General features: G+C 47.0%; 1 protein-coding gene across 3 annotated transcripts in view; it reads right to left on the reverse strand.

Annotated features, from left to right (window-relative positions):
- ZZEF1 (zinc finger ZZ-type and EF-hand domain containing 1) overlaps positions 1-14,749 on the reverse strand; it is a 158,847-nt gene that overhangs the window by 39,311 nt on the left and 104,787 nt on the right. For 2 of the 3 annotated variants that reach the window (XM_073004598.1, XM_037987445.2), the window contains exons 33-38: positions 14,166-14,295; positions 11,721-11,859; positions 9,311-9,476; positions 7,974-8,236; positions 6,910-7,061; positions 1,476-1,626 (exon numbers count right to left, since the gene is read on the reverse strand). In XM_073004598.1, the coding sequence (XP_072860699.1) occupies positions 1,476-1,626; positions 6,910-7,061; positions 7,974-8,236; positions 9,311-9,476; positions 11,721-11,859; positions 14,166-14,295 (1,001 nt within the window). The remainder of the gene's footprint in view (positions 1-1,475; positions 1,627-6,909; positions 7,062-7,973; positions 8,237-9,310; positions 9,477-11,720; positions 11,860-14,165; positions 14,296-14,749) is intronic. The other variant, XM_037987446.2, reaches the window with a different exon arrangement.

A 14,749-nucleotide genomic window follows, 5' to 3' on the forward strand; every position in this document is an offset into this window, starting at 1 on the left:
TTGATCTTGGCTCACTGCAACCTCCACCTCCCGGGTTCAAGCCATTCTCCTACCTCAGCCTCCCGAGTAGCTGGGATTACAGGCATGTGCCCCGCCTTGCCCAGCTAATTTTTGTATTTCTAGTAGAGACAGGGTTTCACCATGTTGGCCAGGCTGGTCTTGAACTCTTGACCTCACGTGATCCAGCCGCCTCGCCCTCGCAAAGTGCTGGGATTACAGGCGTGAGCCACCGCGCCCGGCCTCAAGCTGGGATTTTAAAAGCCTATGGCTGGGCATGGCTACACTCAGTTGTTTCCTTCTCCAGGAGGCCGCCTGAGCCCTGTTTAAAAGAAAGCCTGTCCTCCCCCAGCTCTCTCAGGCCCGCCCTCCCCATTTCCCTGAGCCTGCTCTGCTGTGCTCACTGTTCACCTCTTCACATTCCACATAATTCATATTTATTGTTTACTGTCTGCCTTCCTTCAGATTTTTGTTTCTTTCAGTGATGCATCTCCAGCACCTAGAGATGTTTCTGGAGCATGGCAGGTACTTAATACTTGATGAATGAATAAAGTGCCTATGCAACAGGATGCTGATCCTCAGGGGACTTAGACTCCGGTGAATTTTGGTGATGTGGACAGATGTGGAGTGTCAGACTGTTTCTGGAACTCAGAATTATACACACTGCATAGATGAGCATCAGACAGAGAGGGCAGAATGCCAGGTGCTCACCCCGCCATCACAGAGCAGGAAGGTGGGGAAGATCCTGCACTCCTGGGCCACCATAAGGAGGAGGCTGGGACTTCCCTGCAGTGTCCTGAGCCCACAGCATGCTCCTCAATCCTCCTAAGCCAGCTCTGACCTTGCTGCTGCTATCCTCTGGCAGGCTGAGGCCTTTGGCAGCATCTCTCCTTTATCATCCTCTAGTGTTCCACTCCATCCCTACACACCTGCCAAGAGGGACTGCTCCACTTTGGGGCTTTTGCTCATGTTGTCCTTTCTTCTTCGAATGCCCATCCCCATTGCAGATCCTAGCACATTCAAGGTCCCCTAGATCTCTGCCCCTGTAAAGCTTTATGAGGATACAGTCTGCCCCAGAGAGACACCAATCACTGTTAACACCCACTTACACCTCATTCCACCTCGAATTACAGTTACTTGCAACTTTGTCTTAAGCCCTCCTAGACTGTGAGCTCCGTGAGGGCAGGAACCACGTGTCTGTCTGTCTGATTCGGTCCCTGTTTCATCCCCAAGGTCTAGCACAGTGCTTGGCATATAGAAGGCACTTAGTAAATACAGGAAATAAATAAGGTAGGAAAGCAGTCAAAGTGAAGATAGATGATGTTCGAAGTGTCATCAGCACCATCTGAACAGAACTGAGAAACCACGCACCCCTGGCGTCTAGCCAATGTCAAGCTGTGTGCCACAAACAGCTCAGGGATGGGTACACGTGCATTTTAAGATGAAAGAGATCAAGATAATGGTCAAAGAGTCGTTACCTGGAAGTCCTGTAGGTGTGCTAGCATCTGTAGGTGAATCTGAAATCTGGGTCTGGCATGAAGGATCCTTTGTTAACGATACACCTTTATCTGCCTTATTTCTCTGCTTGAAATCTACGGGTCTGACTTCCTCATGAACAGCTCTCTTTCCCTAAAAACACAAAAGTGTAAAGGAATTAAGGTTTCTTATAACAGAGTTTGCTCCATGATTATGATAACTTTTTCATGATTAGCCAGTCTTCAGAGACTAAAAAACTTTTGAATGCCATTAGAAAATGCCACTCATTTCTTTTTTCTTTGTGTGTTTTTTTGAGTTAAGAGTCTCGCTCTATCCCCAGACTAGAGTGCGGTGGCGCAATCTCGGCTCACTGCAACCTCCACCTTCCAGGTTCAGGCAATCCTCCTGCCTTAGCCTCCCAAGTAGCTGGGACTACAGGCAGGTGCCACCATGCCCAGCTAATTTTTGTATTTTTAGTAGTGACGGGGTTTCACCATATTGGCCAGGATGGTTTCAATCTCTTGACCTCATTATCTGCCCACTTTGTCCTCTTAAAGTGCTGGGATTACAGGCGTGAGCTACCACGCCTGGCCTATGCCACTCATTTCTTACGATAAATGTATATTCTAATTAAGACAGTAACCATTGGGCCAGGTGTGATGTCTTATGCCTGTAATTCCAGCACTTTGGGAGGCCAAGGCAGGCAGATCCCTTTAAGTCAGGAGTTCAAGACCAGCCTGGCCAACATGGCGAAACCCTGTCTTTACCAAAAATACAAAAACTAGCTAGGTGTGGTGGCACGTGCCTGTAGTCCCAGCTACTCGGGAGGCTAAGGCAGGGGAATTGCTTCAACCCAGGAGGAGGAGGTTGTAGTGAGCCGAGATTGCGCTGACTGCACTGCAGCCTGGGTGACAGAGCAAGACTCTGTCTCAAAAAAAATAAGATAGTAACCACTGCATTGCATCCCCCATCTTCCAAATGTCCCTCTGTCAGAGCCTGCAGTCCTGTAAGAAACAGCTCTATTAGAAACCTCTCATACAATCTATTTCGCTTTCAGAAACCAAGTGTGGAAAGTTGTTCCCTGAGGAAAAAGACAAAGCTGTGAAATTCTCTTTTTTTTTTTTTTTTTTTTGAGACGGAGTCTCGCTCTGTCACCCAGGCTGGAGTGCAGTGGCGCGATCCCGGCTCACTGCAAGCTCCACCTCCCGGGTTCACGCCATTCTCCTGCCTCAGCCTCCCAAGTAGCTGGGACTACAGGCACCTGCCACCACGCCCGGCTAATTTTTTTTTTTTTTTGTATTTTTTAGTAGAGACGGGGTTTCACCGTGTTAGCCAGGATGGTCTCGATCTCCTGACCTCATGATCCGCCCGTCTCGGCCTCCCAAAGTGCTGGGATTACAGGCTTGAGCCACCGCGCCCGACCTATTCTCTGTAAGTATAAAAAGTTGTGACCTCCCTTCTAGTACACCCTGGTGACTATCGTTAACGTACTCTGTTTTCTTCAGTATGAAAACCAAACAAATCTTTATTTACAGAACTAGAAAATTCTTGATATCTAACATTATCTTTAATATGATGAAGATAAGACTACATCAATTCTATAGCCTAGAAATATGACATTCTTTTCACTGCTGTAGATGAAGCTATTTTACTGCTGTAGAAACTGGCGTTCTGTGGGCTATGGGACAGAGCTGTGGGTTGTGTATATTTCCTCTGTTAGTTTTATATAGAATTTGCCTTTAGTTAACATGGAAGGTGTACAGAAAGCCAACCATACATGTCACTCGATCAAACAAAACTGGATGCTACTCCTAAACCTAACTACTCACACCCTCTCTACCAGGTTTTAGCATTCTTTCCTAGCTCTTTTTCATTTTTTTTTGAGATGGAGACTCGCTCTGTCACCCACGCTGGAGTACAGTGGCGCCATCTCGGCTCACTGCAAGCCCTGCCTCCTGGGTTCATGCCATTCTCCTGCCTCAGCCTCCCGAGTAGCTGGGACTACAGGTGCCGCCATCACGCCCAGCTAATTTTTTGTATTTTTAGTAGAGATGAGGTTTCACCGTGTTAGCAAGGATGGTCTCGATCTCCTGACCTTGTGATCCCCCCACCTCGGCCTCCCAAAGGGCTGGGATTACAGGCATGAGCCACCGCGCCCAGCCTCTTTATTTTAAAAAACAGAATAAACATACCTTTGGTGCCCTTTTGAGAATCCCATTGTGGCAATGAGACTTGTTAAACAGGCCCTCCCTGGAGGTGGGAAACTGCTCTGGAATCAGGAGTCTAGTGAGCTGCCCAGATGGGCAAGGTGACAGTCGTCAGCTGCATTTCCTGAGCAGTCACTCAGAATCCTCCCCGTGATTGGCTGCACTCCCGGGACCCGCAGGGTGCCTTTCCCTATTGTTACACAGGCTTATGTGTGGAACTGTGGTTACATGGGGAGTCTTCTGTGCACGGTGGAGGCACTCCAGCTTCATGTCGGAGAAGGCCAAACGTGACTTTCACTCTTTGGCGCCAAAGGTGGAGTGTTATGCAACACCAAACATTTAGGAGGAGGCATGCAGTCTCCCAGGGGTACCTAACTCATCCTCCCCTCTCTGCATATGTAACCTCAACATCAATCCTACCTTCAACCTCTTGCTGAGAAAAGTATGACTATAAGACTGTCCTGAGAGGAATGAAACTGGGAGAGCTACTTGCTTTGTTAAATGTACCCTCTGAAAAGACCTGACACCATACTCCTTGTACCATGTGGCACTTGTGAAGACAATATAATTCCGAAGTTCTGGCAAATGACTTATCTTTTTTCCTGTTATCACAGGACACTGTAGACAGATCTTTTGGATAATGCCCCTGGCTAAGGTTGGTTTCTCAGTTGTTCAAAACAAGAAGTATCTCTAGTCACTGGAGGGAGAAAGGGTAGATACCCTTACCAGGGCCCTGGGGTTGCTTAGAAGCAAGTGAGAGTTGAAAAACAGTGATCTGTACTAGAAGCCCCAATGGGATACGGTCCTTATGGCCACTGTAGTGGCCACACTCAGGTTCAGTTGTCGGGACAGTGCTGGAAATTGCTTGGGGCCTTACTAGAAGACTAAGATGCTGAGCCAGAGGCAGGATATCCTGGCTGCACCTGGCTGCTGGTGGGAAAGGGACCCACAAGGTGGGAATGGCTCAAGAATAAAAACAATGCCCTGGGACCTCTTTGGAAAAACTCCCACTTCAATCCTGAGGCAGGGAAGGCCTAAAACGAGCCTGAAACATCTTTCTCTATCAAAAATTAAGGAAGTGTTCAAAAAATAACGGCAACATATCAAAAGAACACAAAAGTCAGCGAGGGGCAGTTTCCACTGCCCAAACATGGGACAATTTGAGCATCGAAATAAATAATGGGTCGGGCACAGTGGCAGGCCTGTTATCCTAGCACTTTGGGAGGCTGAGACAGACGGATTGCTTGAGTCCAGGAGTTGGAGACCAGCCGGGTAACATGGCAAAACCCCATCCCTACAAAAACTATAAAAATTAGCTGGTATGGTGGCGGGCACCTGCAGTCCCAGTTACTTGAGAGGCTGAGGCGGGAGGATCGTTGGGAGCCCAGGAGGTGGAGGTTGCAGTGAGCCGAGATCACACCACTGCACTCCAGCCTGGGCAACAGAGTGACACCCTGTCTCAAAAAACAAAAAGAAACAAACAAAAAAAAACAAATAAGAAAAGTGGCCGGGCACAGTGGCTCACGCCTGTAATCCCAGCACTTTGGGAGGCTGAGGCGGGCAGATCATGAGGTCAGGAGATCGAGACCATCCTGGTTAACACCGTGAAACCCTGTCTCTACTAAAAATACAAAAAATTAGCTGGGTGTGGTGGTGGGCACCTGTAATCCCAGCTACTCAGGAGGCTGAGGTGGGGGGATCATCGGAGCCCAGGAGGCAGAGGCTGCAGTGAGCCAACATCACACCACCACACCACTGCCTGGGAAACAGAGTGAGACCCTGACTCAAAAAAAAAAAAAAAAAAAAAAAAGGTACCAGATTTTAATCCACTGAATAAAAGAAAACATAAAAAACCCCTGTGAGTCCATTCTGATATAAATAAAAATATAAACGGGGAAGCACCGTGCTTATGGGTGGCAGGTTAGTTGTAAGATGCTGAGAGCTCAGGAGAAGATACATATATTCCCAGGCTCAAAGGTGGGGACTACTGATTAATCCCATTTCTTCTAAAAATGCTCTCTTTGTTCCCATCATAATCCGTGGGTGGTTAAAGTGCCGCCTACAGAAGTGGTTTCATGGAAGAAATGTGGACGGTTGAGAGACAGGCTTGATGATTATGCGGCCTATCTTCTACTGACTCTCTGACTGAATGGAAATAATAAAAATGTTCATGTTTCTGCTGGCCCGTTTTGCTTTTGTATTCCTCCACATGACGACGGGATACTGGTGAGCTACAACCACCAGACGCAGGAATCCTTGAACTAGCAACCTGACAGGCAGAGGACAGCAACATCAGCGACCCCTGTGGCAGTCAAGGGCCTTTTCAGCAGAAACTCAAGCTCTGGAGGCAGCATCACAGAAACAACGGGGTGCTCTTCCACAAAACAATCTTTACGTTATCACAGGTTATACCTGGATCCAGAAAGGCTTTTCTGTTTATGCAACTATGTGTAAATTACTGTGTCTACCTGGTAAACAGTAAGCATTCAGTAACACCTAATTGTTGACTGAATATAGATACAGCTACACAGATACAGTACACACCATGGGCTAGGAATGAATTTCTTTTTTTTTTTTTTTGAGACGGAGTCTTGCTCTGCTGCCCAGGCTGCAGTGTAGTGGCACCATCTCGGCTCACTGCAACCTCCGCCTCCTGGGTTCAAGCGAATCCCTGCCTCCCGAGTAGCTGGGACTACAGGCACATGACACCAGGCCAGCTAATTTTTTTGTTGTTGTTGTATTTTTAGTAGAGACAGGGTAATCCCATCACTTTGGGAAAAATGTGGACGGCAGATCACTTGAGCCCAGGAGTTCAAGACCACTCTGGGCAACATGGCCAAACCCTGTCTCTACAAAAAATACAAAAATTAGCCAGGCATGGTGGCATATGCCTGTGGCCCCAGGTACTCAGAAGGATGAGGTGGGAGGACCGCTTCAGCCTGGGGAGGTCAAGGCTGCAGTGAGCTGACATCATGCCACTGCACTCCAGCCTGGGAGACAGAGTGAGACCCTGTTTCAAAAAAAAAAAAAAAAAAGAAAAGAAAAGAAAAGAAAAACAAACACTGAAGAGATGATAATAACACGCCCAAGGTTTGATGGAGCAGGCATCTGAATCCAGCAGTCTGGGTTAGGAGTCTGTGCTCTTAACCTCTCTGCTCTGCTACACTGAGTGCATGGCTCTCTCGAGAGTTCAACCTGTAATTCTGTGTAGTAGAGAATCGTCATTTACATTGCCTGCTTCTGACAGCTCAGCACCCTGCACAGTTTTCTTCTCTAGCTGCTCCTCTGATGCTTGGGTGGGTGCAGTGACTGGTAGGGCCTGATCTTCTGGGGTCGAGTCACCATCTGGCAATATACCAAGCAGAGCTAGAGCTTTAAGACCTATATGGGAAGCAAATAAGAGAATGGTTAAAAGTTTTATAACAAGAGTTATTTTCAGCAAGTGCCATAAGTTACTTTGCCATTATATAGAAATAGATAGATGAGTTCTGCACAAACCAAATCCTAGAGTACTCAACATGAACATCCCTCACTATCTAAATCTACTCAGATCCTCATCTCAGATGGTGAGAGGCGGAATAGCAAGGGATACCTGCACTTTATTAACAGAAGAAAAAACGTATAACAGGATTGTCTATTTAGAAAATAACCAACATTATACTTTTATAGTCGCCCCACACAACCAGACTGCTAAATTCCCACTGGCAAATGGGTAAGGGAATTGCTCTAAGGTGCTGGCATGACCCATCTGCTTTCTAACACAGGTCTGGTTCTCTAATGTTGACTCGAATGGGGATGCCATTATCTGAAGGAACTTAGATGTCTCCAAGGTTTAACTTTCAAGTTGTTTTCTTCCCACCACTCCTTAGTCAAGTCAGATTCATGTCGATACATTGCTGAACTATTTTACTCGTAAACGGCTCTTACCTAGAATACAGTTGTGTGGAAGCGGACTCACATGCCAGGTTAACAAGTCTGGATTCTTTCAGTAAAGTTTGACAGATTCAAATCTTAGATTGCATCCACAGATATCAACAGTTTTAATTATTATTTAAAATTAGTTTGAGGTATTAATTAGTATTAGTTTCAGAGAAAATATATGTTACTTCAATGCCAACATTTCTCTAAAATCCATCGGGGAACTTAAAATTAAGTTCCAAACCAGGGTAAACACCTTTAGTGGAAAACTGGATTTTGTCACCTGTAAACTAAGCTTAGTATTTTACATCTGCCAAGGCTTTTTTTCACCAGCAACTGAGGGCCGGTTTTGGTTTCTGGGCATGGGGAAGTCACCTTTCCCCTGGTGAGCCTTCATCAGACAGTCACCGACGAGCTGCATGCACTGGCTCCGCAAGGTGGTGGCACTGCTGCGGGTCTGGGGGTCCAGCTTCTCCCCATCCACATCCTCTGCACTGGTCAGGTGGGCGCTATAGAGAGCCAGGGCAGCGAAGAGCAGCCAGGAGTAGTTGTGGATATACGGCTGGATGAGCCTCTGCCGGTCACTGATCCGAATGGTTACCATCGGGTGGGCCGTGATGCTGTGGGTAGGCAAATGGCTGCAAAGGCAAGACACATGTAAATCTTACAAGCCTCCAAAAGCTTACGAGGTTCCAAACAGGAGCACAGGGCCTCAGGGGAGCAAGTGGTCGCAACTGGGCATTAGTCACCTCTAGGATGCGGTTACTGCAAATGTAAAGAAAGGTGTGGGCCCTCTCCCCAGAAAAATGAAGAAACACAAGCACAGGACATACCTTTCAGGGTTTCACAATCCCCAGAGATTGTCTGTGGAAATTGGGCTAAGGAAGAATTGTTTATTGTGATTTTGGAAGGTGTAGTAATAGCATTTTGGTAATGTGAAAAAAACCCATAATTTTTAAAGGGGAGTATAAAGTATGTAGGAAGCAAATAATTTAAGGCCTGGAATTTGCTTTATTTATTTATTTATTTATTTACTTATGATGGAGTCTCGCTCTGTCGCCCAGGCTGGAGTGCAATGGCGCAATCTCAGCTCAGCTCACTGCAACCTCTGCCTCCCAGGTTCAAGCGATTCTCATGCCTCAGCCTCCCAAGTAGCTGGGATTACAGGTGCCCACCACCATACCCAGCTAATTTTTGTATTTTTAGTAAAAACGGGGTTTCTCCATTTTGGGCAGGCTGATCTCGAACTCCTGACCTCAAGTGATGTGCCCACCTTGGCCTCTCAAAGTGACGGGATTACAGGTGCCCACCACCACACCCAGCTAATTTTTGTATTTTTAGTAGAGATGGGGTTTCTCCATGTTGGGCAGGCTGATCTCAAACTCCTGACCTCAAGTGATGTGCCCGCCTCAGCCTCTCAAAGTGCTGGGATTATAGGTGTAAGCCACCATGCCTGGTCCTGAAATTGGCTTTAAAATACTTTAACATAGAAAAAAAAAAAAAAACGAATAAACTAAGCACACATTACAAAATCTTCCTAACTGCTGAATCTGGGTAATGGGTACATGAACGTTCAGTGTGTTAGTCTCTTTACTTTTGGTTATGTTTAAAGTTTTAATTAAAAAGTTTTTTTATAAAAAGAAAGAAGTCCCTTTTCAAGTGAAGGAACATGTAAAGAAAAGGCTTCGTGGTGACGGTCATTTGAGACATACCCGTAGGAGTATTTCTTCGCTGCATAGCATCCATAGCAAAGATCAAAGTCATCGCAAACATTGCAATTCATCCTCCGGCCTATGATCAAACCCTGGCAGTGGTCACAGGTGAACTCCATGTTGACCATTTCATGGTCGTCTCCGTGGCCCTCGGGCTTCACCCCACCTGGGGAGAAACAAAGCAGCGTGAGCGGATAAGGCAGAGGGCTCCTAGACCGGCTGGTTTCCAAACCCAAACCAATCCCAGCGCCAGGGCCGTTCCCAAGTGACTGCTCAGGGATACACGGCCCACACACATTCTCTGGAGACAGGGTGCTGTGCCTGGGTGGCTCGAGGCATATGAGTTTCTTGGCACAGAATTTCTTGGCAATGGTACAGTGAGATCAAATATATTATCAGGACTGCTATTTGGTGGAAGCAAGTCCACACGTTAATTTGTGAGCTGTCTCCTATGACACCTCCACTAATAAAGAGCAAGCCTCTGTTGATGTATTCCTGTTAACAAGCACTGGGGACTGGTCAGGATATTTGCTCTTCTTTTTTCACTCCAGAATCACAGATGAAAACAGACTTCCTAAATAAATAAATAAAGGGCCAGGCGTTGTGGCTCATGCCTGTAATCCCAGCACTTTGGGAGGCTGAGGCAGGCGGATCACTTGAGTCTAAGAGTTCAAGACCAGCCTGTGCAATATGGTAAAGCCTCGTCTCCACCAAAAATACAAAAATTAGCCACGTGTGGTGGTAGGCAACTGTACTCCCAGCTACTTGGGAGGCTGAAGCAGGAACATCACTTGAACCCAGGAGGCGGAAGTTGCAGTGAGCTGAGATGGCGCCACTGCACTCTAGCCTGAGTGACAGAGTGAGACCTTGCCTTGAAGAAGAAAAAAAAAAAAAACAAAAACCAGACCCAGACCCAGTGCGTGAGAGAATAACAGTCATGAAAGAGATGGACTGCACTACTGCACCGGTCTTCTCACACTAAGGCCCTTGGGCCCTTCTCACTGTAAGCTCTGTCATGGACCCTGCAGAATGCACCTCGCACCTGGCCCACTTCTGTTCATTCCCACCGCCACGAACCCAGTCCAGGCTCCCATGCCCATGTGAATACTGTGACTGATTTCCTAAGGGAGACTCTTAACACAGATAGAACCACGTTCCTCTAGCATAGCTCTTATCATGTTATTAATAATACCGACTTCAAAACCCTTCCCCTAGGCCAGGCGCGGCGGCTCACGCCTGTAATCCCTGCACTTTAGGAGGCCAAGGTGGGCGGATCACGAAGTCAGGAGATCGAGACCATCCTGGCTAACACGGTGAAACCCCGTCTCCACTAAAAAATACAAACAAATTAGCCGGGCGTGGCAGTGGGCACCTGTAGTCCCAGCTACTTGGGAGGCTGAGGCAGGAGAATGGCGTGAACCCGGAAGGCGGAGCTTGCAGTGAGCTGAATCTCGCCACCGCACTCCAGCCTGGGTGACAGAAGGCGATTCCGTCTCAAAACAAAAACAAAAACAAACAAACAGAAACCAAAAAAACCTTCCCTGCTGTCTCTAGACTATTCAAACTCCTTAGCCTAGTATCTTGGGGTCCCACAATCAGGGCCCACCTGTCTTAATCCAACCGTTAGTTGGGCAAACACTTCAGCATGTCCATCTAAACTCATTACAGACACTCCTGTCCCAGGGTTTGCTATGTCCTTGATGGTGACACCATCCCCAACGTTTCCTACACATCATCCAGTTCTAACTTTCTTCAAAGACCAATTCTCATTCCACCTCCTTCACAAGCCTTCCCCACAGCAATGCTGCTACTGCTTCTAAACTTCTCTAGAAACAATCTGTACCCTCATTTATAACTCAGCACACACATTCTTGTACTGGAATAGACATTCTGTGGATCTGTCCAGTCTTTCTGCTGGACTGTAGATGGTTCTAGGGCAAGGGCTGTGTCTTTTACTGCTCGGCCACAGACAAAAAGGCCACTCAGGTGTGCACTGCTATGGATCTGTTTTACCTCAGCACCTACAAGTCAAGTGTATGAGAGGATTTTTGAAGCTTGCTTGTGTGTGTGTGTGTGTGCATGTGTGTATTTTGCTACATGTAAACACTGCATGATTCAGAAGCAAACACTATTTCCTGAAAACTCCATTGAACATACATACATTGGTCCCAAGTGTTTATTAAGTGGCTACACCCAGCATGATAGAAGAAGGAAGGACGACAGATATTAGGGCTGTGGAACTTTTCATCTAGCTGAGGAGATAAGGCTCATGTTCACCAGGAAGTCAGAGAAAACACCACTGGGCAGTACTTTTATTTAGTACACTGAGAGTTTTTAAAAATGGTAAGATCATAGAAATTAGAAATGACTATTACCTTTGGATACGGCATACTCAGTTCATGAAATTTACCTAGGAAGCAAGTTTTGCAGAGATCCATGTCGCTGCACTGCAGACACCGGTATCGATGCCAGGGGGCAATCTCATCACACCCATCACAAGAGATGTCCACATTTAACAGGTCACAGTAGCGAGCAATAAACATGTGCATCTGTAAGGCCAAACAAATACAATTAACTGACAGATTTTCTAAGGTGGCCACAATTACTTATCAATTCCTCCATTCAATAGGTACTGAAGATGTTCCAGGCATTATACTGGGTGCTAGGATTTGATGATGAATAAGCTCCTCAGTGTCTAGCTGGGAATTCTGTCAAGGAGGTGATGACCATTTAGTATGACCAGTGCTTTCACAGGAAAATTCAGGAGGCTGAGGGAACAGAGGACTATGGCTACCAATGGGTTTTCTGAAGGAGATAATTCCTCAGCTGAAACCCAAAGGACAAACAGGTACTAGCTGGGTGGGGATAAGGGAGGTGGATATGTCAGACAGGAATAGCAAATCTGAGAGCGAAAAGGGGACCAGAGATGGGTTTATGAACTTGGCATGACTCTGTGTGTAGAATACAGTACAGAGGGGAATAGTCAGATGAAGAGAGAAAGGTTGAACCACAAAGTGCCTTTCAATGTTAGTCTCAGGAGTTACAGACTGTTTTTATTTTTATTTAATTATTTATTTTTTTTTTTAGAGACAGAGTCTCACTTTGTCGCCCAGGCTGGAGTGCAGTGGCACCATCTTGGCTCACTGCAAGCTCCGCCTCCCAGGTTCACGCCATTCTCCTGCCTCAGCCTCCGAGCAGCTGGGACTACAGGCGCCCGCCACCACGCCCGGCTAATTTTTTGTATTTTTAGTAGAGACGGGGTTTCACCGTGTTAGCCAGGATGGTCTCGATCTCCTGACCTCGTGATCCGCCCGCCTCGGCCTCCCAAAGTGCTGGGATTACAGGCGTGAGCCACCGCGCCCGGCCTACAGACTGTTTTTAAACAGAAGAGTAATGTGACCAGACTGGAGTGCCCTAATGGTTCTTCTGGAAGCTGAGGTAAGAACGGATCAAGGGAGGCAAGCCTGGATTCAGGGAGACTGACCATGACCAAAGCATGAAAGGAACCCCACGGCACATCATAAGGGCTGGGACTGAGTAGTAAGCGGGACGGTGAAAGGTGCGCAGATTTGAGGTGCTGAGGCAGAAGGCGGAAACCTTGGTGACTGACTAGATATGGGGATCAGTAAAAGGGAAGAAAGTTTCTGGCTTGGGTACTTGATTGGACAATGGTAGTGTTCACAGATACTACAAAAGGAGTACTGTCCCTGGCACTTAGAGGCAAACTTTCTGCAGGGATAGTCTGGGTACTGTTTCATGAGCAAACAAATTGCTTTACTGGAAAGTACTTGGACTACAGTATCATTTCTCTTTAGGGCCTGGAAATGATCAAAATCAGTAAGTCACCATACAGTACACCAGAGCAAATATGCCAAGTCACCTTAGAACTACAGAATGACTCCCAAACGGTATTAACATATGAGAGAGAAAAAGCCACAACGGCCCACTTGGCAAGCTCCATCCAAGCACCACCATGGTGCTATGTGAACAAAGTGGTTGGCACATAGTAGGCACTCAATACTTAGAAAATGAATGAATCTGAGGCAGCAGATGCTTGGCACATGTGGTAGTGATGGATGTCACACCTGACATGGAGATGGACAGAGCGGGCTATCTGAGCCTGTGTCTTCGCACAGCTGAATCATGCAGCTCTGATGCCCTCTCCATATATATGGCTGCTCCCATGCTCACCAGGCAGCCTTCTGATGGAAATGTGGCTTCCCACGCTGCTTGTCTATAGGAAGAGAATGTGCTGCCCCAAGGACACTAGAGCTCAGGCCCTCCAGCAACTCTACTTCTCACTGTAAATTAGTAAATGGCACTTCCTATTGTACATCAGCTTTAAGAGTCAATTTTCCAATGAGTCTAGTTCTCTGGCAGGCAGCCACTCTGGGTGTGGTCAAATCAGGATTTACAGCCCCTCAGGTTGAAGGTTAAACACCGGACACCAGGGCAGTGGTTCCCCTTTTTGGCACCAGGAACCAGTATCATGCACAGGACCGGGTGAGGGATGGTTTCGGGATGAAACTGTTCCACCTCAGATCATCAGACATTAGATTCTCATAAGGAGCGCACAAACTAGATCCCTCGCGTGCGCAGTTTATTATGGGCTCGTGCTCCCGAGAAAATCCAAAGCCGTAGCCGATCTGCCAGGAGGCGGAGCTCAGCCTCCCTCGCTTGCCCGATGCTCACAGCCTGCATTCAGCTGCATTCAGTGGTTGGGGACCCCTTTGCTAGGGTATTGAATGCCACCTGCAGCCCTGTCAGGCAAGAGCCGGCCAACACCCCCCAGGCAAACTCTCCTCTCCAGACTCCTAGCAAATCACTTCAGAGTACTCTAGTTGGGAGGTCTTACTTTCCTCTGCTTCTCTGGATCTTCCTGGGCTATTTTTTCATACCAGGCCTCAAACATGCCATCCTGACACTCATCCATCCATTCTGAATTCTGCTTGGCATCAGCAAGCTCATCTTCTTCACTCCATTGGCTGAAAGAACATAAAGAGAGAAAAGCATGCCTCTCCCAATCACCAAGGAAAGTACTGGTTAGCAGACTCTGTATCTACTGGGCATTTTTCAGCTTCTGACAGGGAAAGGTCAACTGCTTTTCAAAGCCCCTGGATTTGTCAAATATTTGGTAGATACATGCCAAGAAGGAAGGAGAAGCCCTTTCCAGAGTAGACTATAAGGGATGAGAAATTAAGAGTTTGCAGGCTATACCACATGGCATAAATCCACTGGACAATCATTTATGGTGAACCTACTATGTGCCAGGCACTAGGGCCAAATAAAGTTAGGTTTTTTTGTTGTTGTTTTAAAGTCTGATTTAGACATGCTCAGCATATCCTGGTGGAATCAGTATGAGAAGGGAATCAGGAGACACCGTGACTTCAGCTCTACCACCAGCTACTGTGAGACCTTGACAGGTGACTCAGCTCTGGT

Source organism: Chlorocebus sabaeus, chromosome 16, assembly GCF_047675955.1.
Source record: "Chlorocebus sabaeus isolate Y175 chromosome 16, mChlSab1.0.hap1, whole genome shotgun sequence".
NCBI classification, from domain to species: Eukaryota; Metazoa; Chordata; class Mammalia; order Primates; family Cercopithecidae; genus Chlorocebus; species Chlorocebus sabaeus.